At 34.6% G+C, this 15,835-nt stretch overlaps 1 protein-coding gene across 3 annotated transcripts; it reads right to left on the bottom strand.

The window, feature by feature from the left end:
* Positions 1-2,659: 2,659 nt before the first annotated feature.
* On the bottom strand, positions 2,660-8,238 carry LOC107942528 (ubiquitin carboxyl-terminal hydrolase 3). Of its 3 annotated transcripts, none has more exons than XM_016876221.2 (7): positions 7,820-8,238; positions 6,950-7,066; positions 5,937-6,035; positions 5,551-5,739; positions 4,849-5,030; positions 3,976-4,411; positions 2,660-3,065 (listed from the first exon to the last, which is right to left on the bottom strand). In XM_016876221.2, exons 1-6 carry the CDS (start codon positions 7,934-7,936, stop codon positions 4,009-4,011), a joined length of 1,107 nt encoding a protein of 368 aa, XP_016731710.1. In that variant the 5' UTR covers positions 7,937-8,238; the 3' UTR covers positions 2,660-3,065; positions 3,976-4,008. The 3 variants fall into 3 exon arrangements, with proteins under 3 accessions (XP_016731710.1, XP_016731711.1, XP_040939948.1); XM_016876222.2 differs by having other exon boundaries at positions 2,660-3,300; positions 7,820-8,234; XM_041084014.1 differs by lacking the exon at positions 7,820-8,238 and adding an exon at positions 6,142-6,233 and having other exon boundaries at positions 6,950-7,072.
* Between the last annotated feature and the right edge of the window lie 7,597 nt (positions 8,239-15,835).

The following is a 15,835-nucleotide window of genomic DNA, read 5'->3' on the forward strand; positions in this document are numbered from 1 at the left end:
TACAAATTACTTGATAAATATAATCATAAGACACATAGTGCTTAATAAACCTTAATGACATGTTATTTGTATCATTAACTAAGCTCACACGGACCTTAACTCAACTCTCATACTCTTTCCATCTTTATAACATGATACTATAATCCACATGATCATATACATTCCACATAATAATACAATTCATTTCAAACACATATAATTGACTTACTTTACAATTCAGTCCTTCAATCCCATTTCAATACTTATCTCAATCAATTGTACCAACACATTTACATATATACTTATACATAATTTGAATTCAAATAGTTATTAAACAAAAAAACCTAATTCAAACAGATCTAAACGAGACAGCAACAAACACCACACCGAGGACTTCTCAACGATTTTCCTTTTTCGCGATTATCGACCGGTTGACCCGTTTCTTGATCTATATAATAATTTAACACAATTAACCATTTAAAATACCTTAAAATATCTAAATACATGTATTTGACCCTTTAATAACACTTTATATTATTACCTAAACTTTTACCTTTTATTCGATTTAGTCTCTAAAACCGAAACTTACACATTTATCACAATTAAGCCAAAAACCTTTGTGTCAAATTCTATATAGTCCCTTAACAGCCCCTAAGTAACTAAATTTTACAAGAATTCCTTGTTAAATTCAATCTTTTATTAGTTTAGTCCTTAAACTTAAAACTAACCAAATTCACTTTATAAAATTGTCCTATTTGACAATTAAGTTCATAAATCTATCATTTAACTTCTTGAAAATATAAAAATAATTAATGAAAAGTTTCAAAACCTTTAAAATTTTTACAAAATAGTCTCTAAGTTAGCTAGATTAAGCTACAACGATCTTAAAAACATAAAAATAATGAAAAACGAGTTGAAATTAACTTACATGCAAGACGATTAAGCTTGGTCGATTCTTAAACCTTTAAAAATGGTGATTTTCGATTGAAGAATAATAAAATGATGAAGACAATGTTTTTCTTTTCTTTTTCTTAAGTTAACATTTTATTTAATTACCAAATTACCCTTCCATTATACATATTTTATTAATAATTTGCACAAATCAAACCGTCTACTACATATTTATGGCATCATTTTTATTCAAAACCCTTCAATCATGTCTTTGTTCTCATTTAGTACCTTTAAATTAATAGCGGTTAAATTTTTTCAATTTGTACGATTTAGTCCTTTTACCTTAAGTAACTATCCAAATGTCAAAATTATTGGACCAAACTTTAACACGGCGCTCTAATAACCTCGTAAATATTAAATAAATAATATTTACTAACCTACTAGTCAAAATTGTGGTCTTGAAACCACTATTTTTGACACCATTGAAAGTAGGCTGTTACACTGGCCCTCTTTCCTTCTTCTTCTCCCACTGCTTGTTGAGCTTAGCAATCACTGTCTAGGTCTTACTATCACCATTCTTGGTAAAATTTCCTTTGTATCCCCCACCATTTCCCTTTGGTTTGAATTTGGGCTTGGAAGACACAAATTTTTCTACCTTTTTACCACCAAACTCCATAAGTGACTCTGTTGTAGTCATGGCTTTGGTAAGCTGTTGGACCCCTCGACATTGTAATTCTTGCTTTTCTCATGACTTCAACCCATCATGAAAGGGAAGAAGGCCTCTTTCTCACCCAAATCAGAAATTCAGAGCATAAGTTTACTAAATTGTTACACATATTCCCTAGTTATACCTTGCTGCATAAGCTGCACAACTTAGCCCGAACCTTATCCTTGACATACTTTGGGTAAAATTTTCCCTTGAGTTCACTCTAGAACTCCTTCCCAGTCCCAATGCTAGCTCCACCTCGTTTCTCAAATGTGGACCTATGATGCCACCATAGTAGAATAACATCAATAAAATACATAACAACAATATTTACCTTAGTAGCATCATCCATGATGGCTTTGGCATGGAAGTATTGCTCCATTCCCCACAATAAGTTGTCCACATCCTTGGTAGAACTTATTCCCTTAAACTCTTTTTGGCTTAGGGATATTCACCTTAGGCTTGGGTGTTGCAGTTAACACCTTATTACCCAAAGAAACTTTTAAACAATGAGCTCCCCCTTGAACTTCTCAATTTGTTCCTTTAAGACCGTCATCATGGCCTCGAGAGCATTATCCTTCTCAGTCAGCTCACCCATAGCAATATTGAAAACCCCTTGCATCACATCCACTTTTGCATTGAAAGCTTCTGTCACTTGTCTCTTAAGTTGATCTTGCCTCGATTCTAGCTCTGTGGTACGCCCATCAACTTCTTCAAGGGTCTCCCTCACATTACCCATAAAGCCCTCGAGTTTGGCAACATTGTCTTTCAAAGCTGACAGCATATCTCTCGATCTGCTAGTTTTCCTACCCCCTACAGGTCTCCCTAAGCTCAACCTGCTCGTCTACTTCTTTCGTCATCTCAACCAGTGACTTACTAAACGCTGGCTCAGTTTCCAACTATCATTGGGCTAGAACTTAAGTCTCGCAAATCGCGTGGCCCTAAGGCAGAAACTTAGCTTCAAATTCACCTAAATTAGCCTAACTCTCAAAAGATGAGAATTCACAACAAAAATTATCTAAGGAAATAACGTAGAAGCAAACTTGAAAGGCAAAGAAGCTACAAACGAACAACAAAGCCAAAGAAAAGCAACGCACACTAAGTGCTTAAGTAAATGCCCTCAAAGTGTTTTCGTTACTTTGAAGGATTACAATTGAATGGTTACAAATGAGAGGAATAACTCTATTTATAGTTAAGCTCTCCATGATCTAGTGGTATAGTTTAAAATACATCAACTGCTGAGATTAAAGGCAATCTACAAGTTGACATTCTTAATAGATTTCCAAGATTTTAGGATTACAAAATCCTCTAGTATTACAAAATATTCACCCTGGAAAAATACATATTACTAGAGTGTTTACATATTCACCAAATTAAGTAGATGGATCTTCAATCTCTCCAAGTAATGAACCAATCTTGTTGAACCAAATGATCTCAAGTGAACAAGTTGGATCATTAAAGTGTAAATTGGTCGTAGACTCCGCATGCCCTATTATACAAGGAGATAGATTGGTAAGGAAGCTCATTAATGCTCACTACAAGACTGCCAAGGTATGGAATGATTTAGAACATGAGGTAGGCAAGATGGGCTGGCATACAATAACTTGGTGCCATTTCTCAATTCCAAAGCATTCTTTCATTTCGTAGTTACCAAAACGACTTGCAAAATCTGAATTTTGGGTTGTGGCAGAAGGGAAGGACCTCTTCTCCTTTGGTTGTGATTTCTCAAATAAAAATAAGTTACAAAGTAAAGATTTAGTCTCCACTATACTAAAATTGGAGAACACAAGATTACATCAAGGATGCAACAAATCAATGGTTAGTGCTGTATACAGGATAATATTTGTAGACAATATACTATTAATAGGCTTTTAAAAATTCATAAGTTTTTTTATTTGTTGCTGCGATTTGCAATTTTGGTAACAATTGTAGTAAGATGATAAATACAAAATATTGATCCCCAAAAAAATGGGGATTAGTTAAATTGGGATTTGAAAGTCTTGCCGATTTAAAATTTGATTCGATTTTTTAATTTTCATAAATTAAAAAAAAAATCATTTAACTATTAAAGTTAGAAGCAAAATCCATATGCATGGCTAATGTTGGAACATTCAACCATGAATAATACAAAAACTCTGATTTTCTCACGACATTATACGTTGCTCTTTTTTATCTCTTATTGTGGAAACAAAAAAAAATGGAAACAGAAGGACAGTGTGCTTCCACCATCCACTGTACATTGCAAAAACCTAAGTATACATATTTTCATGATCCGCATCTCACGGATATGAAACTGCCGGCTCTTCCCACAATATTGGACGTCGAGAAAATCGGCAGAAAAAAAAAAGAAGAAAAAGCATAGGTGGTTCAAGAAAATTGAGATTTGGGAGAATAGATACCTGTACTCATGGTAAAGTCGAAGCTCTCTTTTCTCAGCTCTTGTTTGCACCAAGGCTTTCATAAAATAAGATATACCCATGATCTGTATTACTTGAGTACTCCTGGGCAGACCCGAAAAATGTCTGAACTGCAGACTCATCAATCATCTCCACATTTTCGTCGTCAAAAAATAACCAGTGGTTATGGCTTTTCACCAGGCTAACATAGTGCCCATGGTTAGGTCCACTTCCAACGTGAACAACTACAGCAAATAAAGAATATTCAGAATCTGCATCTTCCACAGTATTGCTCAGTTTCAGCTCGAGTGGGAACACAACACGGTAGGAGAGCTTCTTATACCGGCCAAGCTGCTCAATGTACTTGAACCGTTTCAAATGGATAACGAGGATGTGAGGAGGCTTCTTTATCTTCATTCTCTTCTGGGCTTCTTGCAAACTGCAAGTAAATCCACATCATCCATGGTCATTGCTTTTTGCATTTTTATCATTATGATATGCATCTTTGGAACCATTGAAATATTAAAGTTTTCTATCTATTAACTACTATTACGAAAATGAAACAGTTAATTGAACCGTGCAAGTTTGATGTTCAAACCATCAAGAAAATGTATAATCATGAGGCATGCATGTTTTGCCTTCCACATATCTCATTAAGTCCATAACCAGAATTGACATCTTTAAATAACAAAATTTGACACATTCTGGCCAGTCTGCAAATCTCACACGGGATTATTGACAGCAATCAAGTGAAATATTGGTTTCCATTGTAAACTACTTTTACAAGTTGAATCCTGAAACTGTGAGAAGAAAACAGGCATTACAAAATAGAATACATCCAAGTGATGCAATAAAACATGTATAAATGGAAATTACCTGCAGCACTTGTCACAGAAAAATTTGTCCTCAGCGTTCAATGTCTCGGTAGAACTGAAATTTTTCAAACAGCTAGTTATTGAGCTGTTCTGCTCAATGTCAAGGCTCAAGTCAAAGAAAGCTTCATCTCTTGCTGTCACTGTCTCACATCGCAAGCATCTCGTCTCATTGGTAAGTATTCCCTGTCTCAAATTGTCCAATCAGATAATGAGATTCTTTCTAAAATACCTGAATGCAAACACAGAGAAACCCACCCACCCACACACACAGAGGAGGGGAATGGTGTTACTAGGTAGTCCTTTAGAGACACCATCAACAAATAAACCATTAAGGGGAAGATGATAGAGGTAGTCACGGTTTCTTAGTTTATTATTTATTGATTACAAATGAGATTATAAAAGTAGGAGAAAAGCTGTAATGCAAGTGCCAGATTAATTGATGATGGGCTTAGCTGTAATGTGATGCTGGGTTTAGTTATTAGTGCACTGATTAGATTAGTTTTCTACGCAGATGCTTTCAAGACCTAATAAATTCCTACAATTTTGGTCATTCCACTGAGGTATCAAGTCTTGTGGTATTTTATCTATTAGTTTTAGATATAACCTAAGCAAAGAAATTTCAATATTTCATGCAAAGCAAAGTAAATACAGTGTGTAACTTGAACAATTGATCAGAATATAGGAATATAACTAGCAAACTGACCTGAAAGTTCTTGTGTACCCAGGTAACCAGGGGCTCTTTTTGAACACCATTAGCCTGAGGATTCTTTGGCCCGTTTACAGTCTTTTCAGATGGTGACAAAGTTTCTCCCTCTTTTTTCGCAGCTTGATCTTCTTTCTCCAGTATGTCAACAAGTTCATTTAGCAAGAAATTCAAGAACTCATGAGCATCCTATCGAATCAAGAAAAAAAGGGAAAAATAGTTACTCTTCGGCATTACTCTTTACAGTGATAAAGAAAGTCAACTTCTTTGTTACATGCCAGGAAAAAGCTACAACATTATACCAACTGAAAACCTTGAATCAAACAAAAGAGATCCTCAATTCAGAGGAAGAACTTGAGCCAAATAAATATAAAGCACTCTACTACCTGGTGCATGTAGCTGCGGAAAAGCTCATTTTGTTTCTTCAATCTCTGTACAAAACGCTTTGGAGCAATGACACCTGTTTTCTTCTTCTGTGAATTTATCTAAACACAAAGAGCAACCGGCAGTTTGTCCCATTAGGAATCAACCATAAGCCACATATGTCGCATGACTAACTACAGGAGAGGGAGAGGTGGAGGGAAAATATACCAAAGCCATTAATAACCTTTGCCAAAAACTGAAGACAACCATGTTCCCCACTACAGCTAAAACTTACGACTCTTAAAGGCCAAAGAGAAAACCTGAAGAAAACAGTTTGTATGCATCTAAGCAATTTCCTAAAGGATAATACTTTGCGATATGAAGTATCAAACAAAACCATTTAGAAAGAGTTAAGGAAAGAAGCAGAAAAAAATAGAAGCAATTATGAGAAAGGATAGGACTTGCAGTAAATAAAATGATTTATCTAATGTTAAAACATATATTTTTTTAAAAATGCAAGCACATCATTCCTTCTTGTAGGAAGCCAGGTCCTCGTGCAAACATGATGAGGACTTATAGTAATAAGCCATTTTCCAACAACAATAATCTTACATTCTGATCACGTCTTGTTAAAAGTTTACATAGGGGCCATTTTTAATCAAATCATAAAGATGATATCTTCAGCTTCATACTTCTAACTAATTGCCCATGGGCTCCTAGGATGTCTAATAATAAAAGAAACGATTGTTATATGAATCAATTGGGAGAATAATTCTTGGAAAATAAGGCTAGACTAAAACAAGGCATTGCACCTTAAGCACATTGTTATGGTAAAAGGAGAAAAGAAATAATGGTGACATTTGGTTTTGGCCTCATTTGAAAAGATATGATTTGGCTTTGAAAAAAATATGTAACACCGCAGGCTTACTAGAATACAAACTACCACTAGGTAGAAAAGGTAATCTGCTCTAAAGAAATAGTGGTTGCTCATCAAAGATAGAGGAGTGCAACACTACAATTCTAACGGAGTCACTACCTGTGTAAACAGATCTGCCAAGCATGTCAGCAGGTTATCTTCAGCATCAGCACCAATTTTATGACTTGAATAATATTCTAGCAGCTGTTCACGAAATGGGACACAAAAATAAAGTGCCTGAAAGAAAAACAGAAAAGAGAAATGACATGAGACTATCAGGATTGTTGAAGCTGAGAGAGTATGTTAGCCAACAATTTTAAATAATAATAATAAACCAACTCAACCTGACTTCCAATCCTTCCCAGATGACCATACATGTGCTAATGATGTGAAATTTGTTAGAAAGCAAGAATAAAATAGAGTTACAGCAATGATCACAGAGTCCCATACAGTAATTCACCCAGAAATGACTGTTAAAGCAATTCAGATGTTATGTAATCCAACTCAACCACTCAATGCCATCCTTGCCTTCTACTGCTACAAGTAGATCAAATGAACACATTATCTAAGCCATCAAGAAGCGATTGCTAGAGAAATGCTACAGCAACCAAAAAGTACAAACAATTCAGATGTTATGTAATCCAACTCAACCACTAAATGCCATACTTGCCTTCTACTGCTAGGTCAAATGAACACATTATCTAAGCCATCAAGAAGCCATTGCCAGAGAAATGCTAGAGCAACCATAAAGTACAAACATTATTTGCGAACAAAATACCACAATAGATTACCAAAAACATTATATATATTTAAAAAAAACCCTACAACGCTAAAAATTCAAAATCAATCAAATCCACAACATTAAAATTAACATAAACTATGAAATTCAACATAAATTTAAAAAAAATTGAAGAAAAGGGGAAAAAAAGAAGACAAGTGGAATTAGATTCAAATTAAACCGTTACTGAAAGAAGAGAATTAAAAAGGAACCTGCAAAACGCTGTTACAATAGCAAGTGTTGCCAAAGTTTTCAAGGCCAAAATATCGTTCGCCCTCAGGGAACTGATCGCCCAATGCTTTCTCAAGTTTAGAACCCGCGGCGCCCATTTATAAAATTAACTTTATCTAAAAGTCCAACTCAGATCTTCTCCCGACCAATTCAACTCAGCGATTCTATCTCTCCATTCACGATGGGCTCTTCTTGAGTTTTGATTTGGATTTGTGTTATGGTTCGTTTAGAGGAAGGGAGAGAAAAAAAAGCCATTTGTTTTTATATTCAGTTTGGGGCATTGATAGGAAATGAGGACCTTTTGTCTTTGTTTCGTTTTCTTTGAGACGGCTTTTGGGAAAGACGAAGGAATCGAAATAAAGAAGGAATGAAGAAATGGTATTTAATTTAATTAATAAATTATCCACCTACGATATCTCTCTTCTCTACTAATATAATTTTTTTAATTGAATTTAACGTCATCAATAAGAATTTCCATCGTGTTTATCCGTCTAACCAGTATGATTTGCTTCGTATTCGACAAACAAAGTAAAATAACAAAAAATTTTAAAAATTTTACCAAAGTCAATCCACACTTTATTTGTCATATTATCCTTAATATGCAAATAAAGAAAAGATGTTACCCAATTTACGTGATGCATGCAATTTAATTGGTGGGATTTCTCCTTGCAATTTTGACTCGAAATTGTAATGTCATAAAAAAATATAGAGTTACTACAAAGAAAAACTAAAAACAAACTATATATAAAATACTAACCTACTAACTACGTAAAACCAAAACAAAAAATCATACCAAATAAAATCAAAATTCAAGGTTCAACTTAAAATTTTTTTAAAAATTCAAAATGAGTCAGAATCAGGCTCTGACGCTTAATAGCTTTGCCTGGTTCTCCATTTGAACCATCCTCCGGATCTTCCTCAAGATCTTCTTCGGGATCTTCCTCATCTTTTGATTCCTTCTCTTTCTTCATCTTGCTCAATTCAGCCTTTACATTGTACTTGACTGCTGGAAATTGGAGCAATTTCAACTAGCTTTTCCTCGCATAGTCCTCATAAATTGGTCTAACTTTTTGCATCCACTGAACTATCCATTCTAAATCGAAAAACACATTCTTGTCTAGATATGGTTTTGTCTTTATAGCTCTTTTCCGTTTCAAATGCCCTATAAGATACTCCACACTTAGTTCCAATATCGAAAACTTTATTGGTTCGAAGAATCGACTTGATAGTCCCATTTGCACCTTTGCTTGTCGATATAAGGCTGCCACTAAGTGTGGGAAAAGTAATTCCACTTCATTTTTCCTTGTATATTGAAGCATACTCCAATATATCCATGTCCCCATAGAAATTATTTCCTTCTTTAAAATTGCATATAATAATGTTCCCTAGAACGTATTAACAATTAGAAATGTTTGATGCTAGGCAAATTCGAGTGCTGATAAATTCAAAATTAACTTGTCGTGGGAGAAGAATATAGGAAAGTTTGTTCCTAAGTGGCGTTTCCTATAACAACCCAATCCCCAACGGTCGACTAAGGTGTTACACAGAAAGCAAACTTATACTTAGTTTCGACGTATAACAAATGAACTAGAACATTTACTCAGGAAAGTTTTTAAAACATAAATAATCAAACTAATATGCGCCATAATATGAACATAATTGAGTTTAATACATTCGGTTGAAATCTTTCCTTTAGAAATACATTACTGGCAATGACTATAATATATAAAATAATTTGGCATATACAAGTAAAAATCCCGTCACAAATTGTAATTCATAAAAAAAAAACTTTAATTAATCCCAAAAGGGGTAACATTATTTTAAAATTGTAATTAAATAAAAAGGTACTTTAATATAGATTCAAATTCAAAACAGAATTACACGCCACACCTAAACAACATATGCATGTTACAAAACAAACACAGTAAAGCTCACTACAAAGGTTGTTCTTTCTGGCCGAGTCCCTTCAACAAGCTTACAATGAAGCACCACCTAGAAAAGGGGAAAGAAAAAGAAGGGTGGTAAGTTCAAAAGAACTTAGTGAACACTAGAAAAAAATTATACAACCCTTTTAGAAGAATTACAAAAGCAAGAATGATACTACAACTGCAAATTCATACACTTAAACTAGAACACCAATACTCTAAACAAAAAGAAATTTGGGTGAACACTCCCAAACTATTGGCGAATACTTAACCATGGAAAATAGCATTTCCGGACGAATTTTAACAACGGGCGTATACTTGTTTTCTTACAACTTTAGAGAACTTTTACCTTAAAAGAGCTTATGCCTTTTCCTCGGATCACAATCTCTATCAACACTATCATTTTTCATCGGAAATGTACCGTTAGATTTACTCTTATATTCCTTCTGAAATTCACCTTCATTAAGGTGGATATTAATGCGCCAACTACAACACTTACCAAATATGCTACAGGCTCAACATAACAAAAAGAAATAAAAACATGATTTACCACTTGATATCCAATCTTATCAAAAGTTCTTATCATCTGACGTATATAACATGGAACATATTCAGAATCATATTTTCTTGCTCTTGTCTTGTCATTCCTTAGGTTAAACCTTGGATCCCACAATCACATATCAGAACAGATATCACATTTTGTATAATTTGGAACACATGTAGGTTCACATGAGTTCAGGGCTCTTTGCCATAGTTAACAACTATCATGTCGTACCGTAGGCAGCACCTATCTCACTTGGCTGGTTAGCAACAAGTATGTCCTACCAAAAACCTAACACTCACGCCAACTGGTTAGTAACTAACATACCCTACCAGTGGCCCATCATACACGCCAATCTGGTTAACAACTATCATGCCCTACTAGTGGTCATCTAACCTGGTTAGCAACTAGCATGCCCTATCAGTGGTTTAACACATTTGCCATTCTAGTTAACAACTAACATATCTTACTAATGGTTTATCATATCAGGATACCAAGTTTATAGCCCAAAGAAGCCGCATTTATTTCCTGCCACAAACATGCACATATAGACGATTACATGTAACAAATTTCCAAAGTTCCATGACAATGGTCTCACCTGAACTCTAAGCTATAACAATAAAAAATTAGTGACATACTAAAGAAAGAAGGAAACTCAAAGAAGAGTAATATAGACTAGATGTTCATAGGAGAACTTAACGGGGTTGATTTCTATATCTTTATTGTTATACGCTGAACCCTTCTTAACATTCAAACACTTGTTGGTCCCTCTCCAACAAAAAACTCTTTCTTAAGTAGGTTACCATAATACGATAGAGCAAGAGAAATAGGAAGAACCCCCACTACACTAGTCTTACTGATATTTATAGCTCATACAGCTTTTACAGAAACTACCACGTGACTAACATGCAAAGCTAACTCACCATCTTAATGTGGCCAACATAATCACTCCAGGTAAATCTTATATTATTGAACTTTAGTTACATCCTAATTAGATCTTAACAAGAATTCAATTAAAACTAAACAATAATCACACATGCATAAACATAAACTATCGGGTTCATTAATCTATAGCCCAATACTGGCGGATACAAGTAGAAATATTTGTCACACAAAACTTACCAAGAGAAAACACTGATTGACGCGTTCCTTCCAATGACCACGCTAAGATATAGAAACCAAAAACTTATACTTTGCCAAAAGGCAAACCCTTCAACCAAAATCATCACAGACTTACCTGATTAACCAAACAGTTCACCAATCATAGCGTAACAATCAATACAAAAACAACACTAATGGATAGGATACAAATCAACCTTACCTTGGCTTAAACTTAGCCAGCTATCCACCCACACAAGCCAATAATTAGGACTACGCCAGGAAAAGTGTTACAAATCTCCCACCCTAAAAGGAATTTCACCCATAAAATTTTGACCATCAAGCACAATATCATCTTAAGTTCTCCAATTACAAACACTAGTTAATACTTTCGAGTGAGCCTTAACATAATTCCTACTTGGAGTTCCCATGATAGAATTTGATCTTCCAACTGTCCTTGTTCTCATTTCACTTTGATTCTTATTAAATGCTTTAGTAGATCATTCATGTTGCCCTTCAATTTTTACTTGATAGTATCTAACCAAATGGTCAAGTGACCTACATTAGTAACAAACTTTCTTCGCATTCCAAAAAATTCCCATATGGTTCCTTCTACATGTATTACAAACAGAAGTCTTCATTTTTTATGATCCATCTATACCACGAATTTTCATCTCATAAGATTGTTTTGTTAACTTAAAAGAGAAGTTCCTTACATTTTTAGGTTTTTCAAATCTTGCAATAAAGAACGGTTCAATATTTTCATGTTCACTTTTCTCTCCCTCCTAGCCATTAATTCTATCATGCACAATCGTTTTCATCTTTTAGGCCCTAGTTATCATAACTGCTAAACTCTAAACTTCTGAAGCAGCTACTAAATAACAAATGTCATCTCTTCAACCCCATTCAAACTTATCACACAAAGCTCTTTTGGTCTGGAACATATCCCTCACAAATATACTAAATCTAACGAATTCTCTCTCGTATTCCATTACTATCATTTACCTCTGTCTAAGGTACAAAAATTATTTCTTCATCCTCTCCACATACATTAGATTCACGTATTTCTCTCTGAATTTTGATACAAAGAAATCCCAGTCTACAATTTCTTCCAAGGTTACACTTACTAAAGTTTCCCACCGCTGATATACCTTACCTTCCAATAAATAAATAGTGTATATCAAACTATCATCGGGTGTACACATTAATTGTGCAGTCACCCTTCCTAAGTGACATAACCATTTTTTGGCTATTGTAGGATCATCACCTTTATCTCTTAAAAATTCTTTAGCACCACATCTGCAAATCACCCTCACAAGGTCTCTTTAAAACTGGTTCGCAACTAGTACAACTAGAGTAGTCAGCCTTTGTGGAATAGCTTCTAACTAAGACTGAGGTGAAGGCATATGGGCGATTCCCATAAATTGATCATACTATCGTTTCATCATATTGATAAACACATCTTTCGTAGGATGACTAGCTACTCTAAAATCGACCGAAGGTTCTGAACCATGAGACTAAAGATTATTGATCTACATTCATTCATCAACAACACATATTAATTCAAAAACATATTAAACTACACATACATAAACGCAATTTAGCAAAATTATAAGGGATTAGTCAAAAACATGTAATATGCATATCGAGGCATGACTTAGCCTTCGATTTTTCAAGAATCGGCTCAATCTTGGCTACAATGGTCTACTTAGGCGTTACAAAAAAAGCTGACCTGTACTTAGTTTCAACATACAACAAATGAAATAAGTGTTAACTGAAGAAAGTTTTTAAAACACAAATAATCAAACTGGTATACGCCATAATATGAACTAATTGAGTCTATAACTTTCAGTTGAAATCTTTCCTTTAGAAATACAACACTAGAAGTGACCATAATATATAAAATAATTTGGCTTTTACAAGTAGAAATCACTTCACAAATCGTAATTCATAAAAATACTTTAACTAGTCCCTCAAAGAGTAACATTATTTTAAAACTGTAACAAAATAAAAAGGTACTTTACTACAGATTCAGATTCAAAACAAACTTACACGCCACCCTCAAAGAACATATGCATGTTACAAAATAAACACAGGCGAAGCTTACTGTAGAAGTCACTCTTTCTGGCCAAGTCCCTTCAACAAGCTTACAACGAAGCACAACCTGAAAAAGGGGAAGAAAAAAGGTGGTGGTAAGCTCAAAAGAACTTAGTGAGCACCAAAAAAAAATTATACAACCCTTTTAGACGAATTACAAAAGCAAGAATGATACTATAACTGCAAATTCATACACTTAAACTAGAACATCAATGCTCTAAACACAAGAAAATTTGGGCAAGCACTCCCAAACTATTGGCGAATACTTAACCATGGTGAATAGTATTTCCAGACATATTCTAACAACAGGTGTATACTTGTTTCCTTACAGCTTTAGAGAACTTTTACCTTAGTAGAGCTTAGGCCTTTTCCTCAGATCACAATCTCTATCAACACTACCCTTCTTCATCATAAGAGTACCATCAAATTTTTTGTTACATTCCTTCTGAAATTCACCTTCACTAAGGTGGATTTTAATGCGCCAACTACAACATTTAACGAATATACTATAAGCTCAACACAATAAAAATAAATAAAAACATAATTTACCACTTGAAATCCAATCTTATCAAATGTTCTTATCGTTAGACATATATAACATGTAATACATTCAGAATCATACTTTCTTGCTCTTGTCTTGTCCTTCCTTAGGTTAAACCTTGGATCCCACAATCATATATCAGAACAGATATCACATTTTGTATAATTTCAAACATCTGTAGGTTCCCATGAGTTCAGGGCTCTTTGCCATTGTTAACAACTATCATGTCCTACCGTAGGCAGTACCCATCTTGCTAGGCTGGTTAGCAACAAGCATGCCCTACCAGAAACCTAGCACATACCCCAACTGGTTAGTAATTATCATACCCTACTAGTGGCCCATTATATATGACAATTTGTTTAACAACTATCATGCCCTACCAGTGGTCCTCCAACCTGGTTAGCAACTAACATGCCCAACTAGTGGCCCATCTTATACTTCCTCTGAGCTAGCAACTAGCATGCCTTATCAAAGGTTTAGCACATCTGCCATTCTAGTTAGAAACTAACATGCCCTAGCAATGGCTTATCATATTTGGATGTCAAGTTTATACTCCAAGATAAAACAATGCGAGAATTTTTGTACTACTAAAGAGATCATGACAAATTTGGAGGATTTGCTCGGAGGTCAAGTCGCATTAGCTCAACAATCTGCTATTAAAAATTTGATGAACTCTCAGCAGAAACCCAGCACTCCAGTCAAAGAATATATGCTTAAGTTTATGGAATTCTTTTGGAGACGCAGAGGATAATGGGGTTGAACTAGACGTGAACACTCAGATTGAAATATTGTTCAAATCCTTAACCAAGGAGATTGCTAGTTTTAGGGTTGCTTACAACTTGGGGAGCAATGTGCTTACCTTGACTCAACTCATAAAGGAATTACAATCCTATGAGTTGATGTTGAATGGTGATAAGTCGGTTCAAGAGAAACCTAAGGCAAACTTAATTATGGGCCCATCGTCCTATAAGGGGAAGCAAAAAGCTAAGGGAAAGAAGAAACCCACTAAGTCTTCAGTTCCACCTCGTGTGGATAAGAAAAAGGCTAATAAGTCAGAAGATCCTAAAAAGATCAAATGTCTCTTCTACAATAGGAAAGGGCAATTCAAATCAAACTGCAAGGAGTATTTGAATTACCTAGCCGAAAAGGGCAAATGTATGGAACTCTTTGTGGTTGAATCTTGCTTAGTGGAAGAATCAATTGACTTTCTTTACATGGGTTCAAAACGAGAAGTCTTCATGACATGAGCATCTCGTTGTGGACTGGAGATGGGAGCTATGTTTCAACCGAAGCAGTAGAAAAAGTCATTTTACATTTTAATAATTTTAAAAAGATTATTTTAAAGAACGTATTTTATTTACCTCATTTTAAGAGGAATTTAATTTCTGTAGCATTTTTATTTTGTGACGATTATACCATGACATTCAATAAAGGGATTGTTATTCATAGAAAGCATTCTTTAATCTGTAATGGAAGGATGGAAAATAATATATATTTTATCAAACCAAATAACTACTCGATACTTCAAATTGAAATAGTAAATAAGAAGCTTAAAACTTCTCACTCTAATGAGGGGTACCTATGGCACTTAAGACTTACTCATATTAACCAAGAAAGAATCACTAGACTCGTGAAAGATAGTCCCTTAAGGATGCTTAAGGAAGTTAGTCTTCCACAATGTGAATCTTGCTTGGAAGGTAAAATGACTAAGAAATCTTTGAATGTGAAAGGTACAAGGGCCAACTAACCTTTAGAACTTGTGCACACTGATGTATGTGGTCCCATGAGTATCAGT

The sequence above is a fragment of the Gossypium hirsutum genome, chromosome A12, assembly GCF_007990345.1.
Source record: "Gossypium hirsutum isolate 1008001.06 chromosome A12, Gossypium_hirsutum_v2.1, whole genome shotgun sequence".
Taxonomy (NCBI): Eukaryota; Viridiplantae; Streptophyta; class Magnoliopsida; order Malvales; family Malvaceae; genus Gossypium; species Gossypium hirsutum.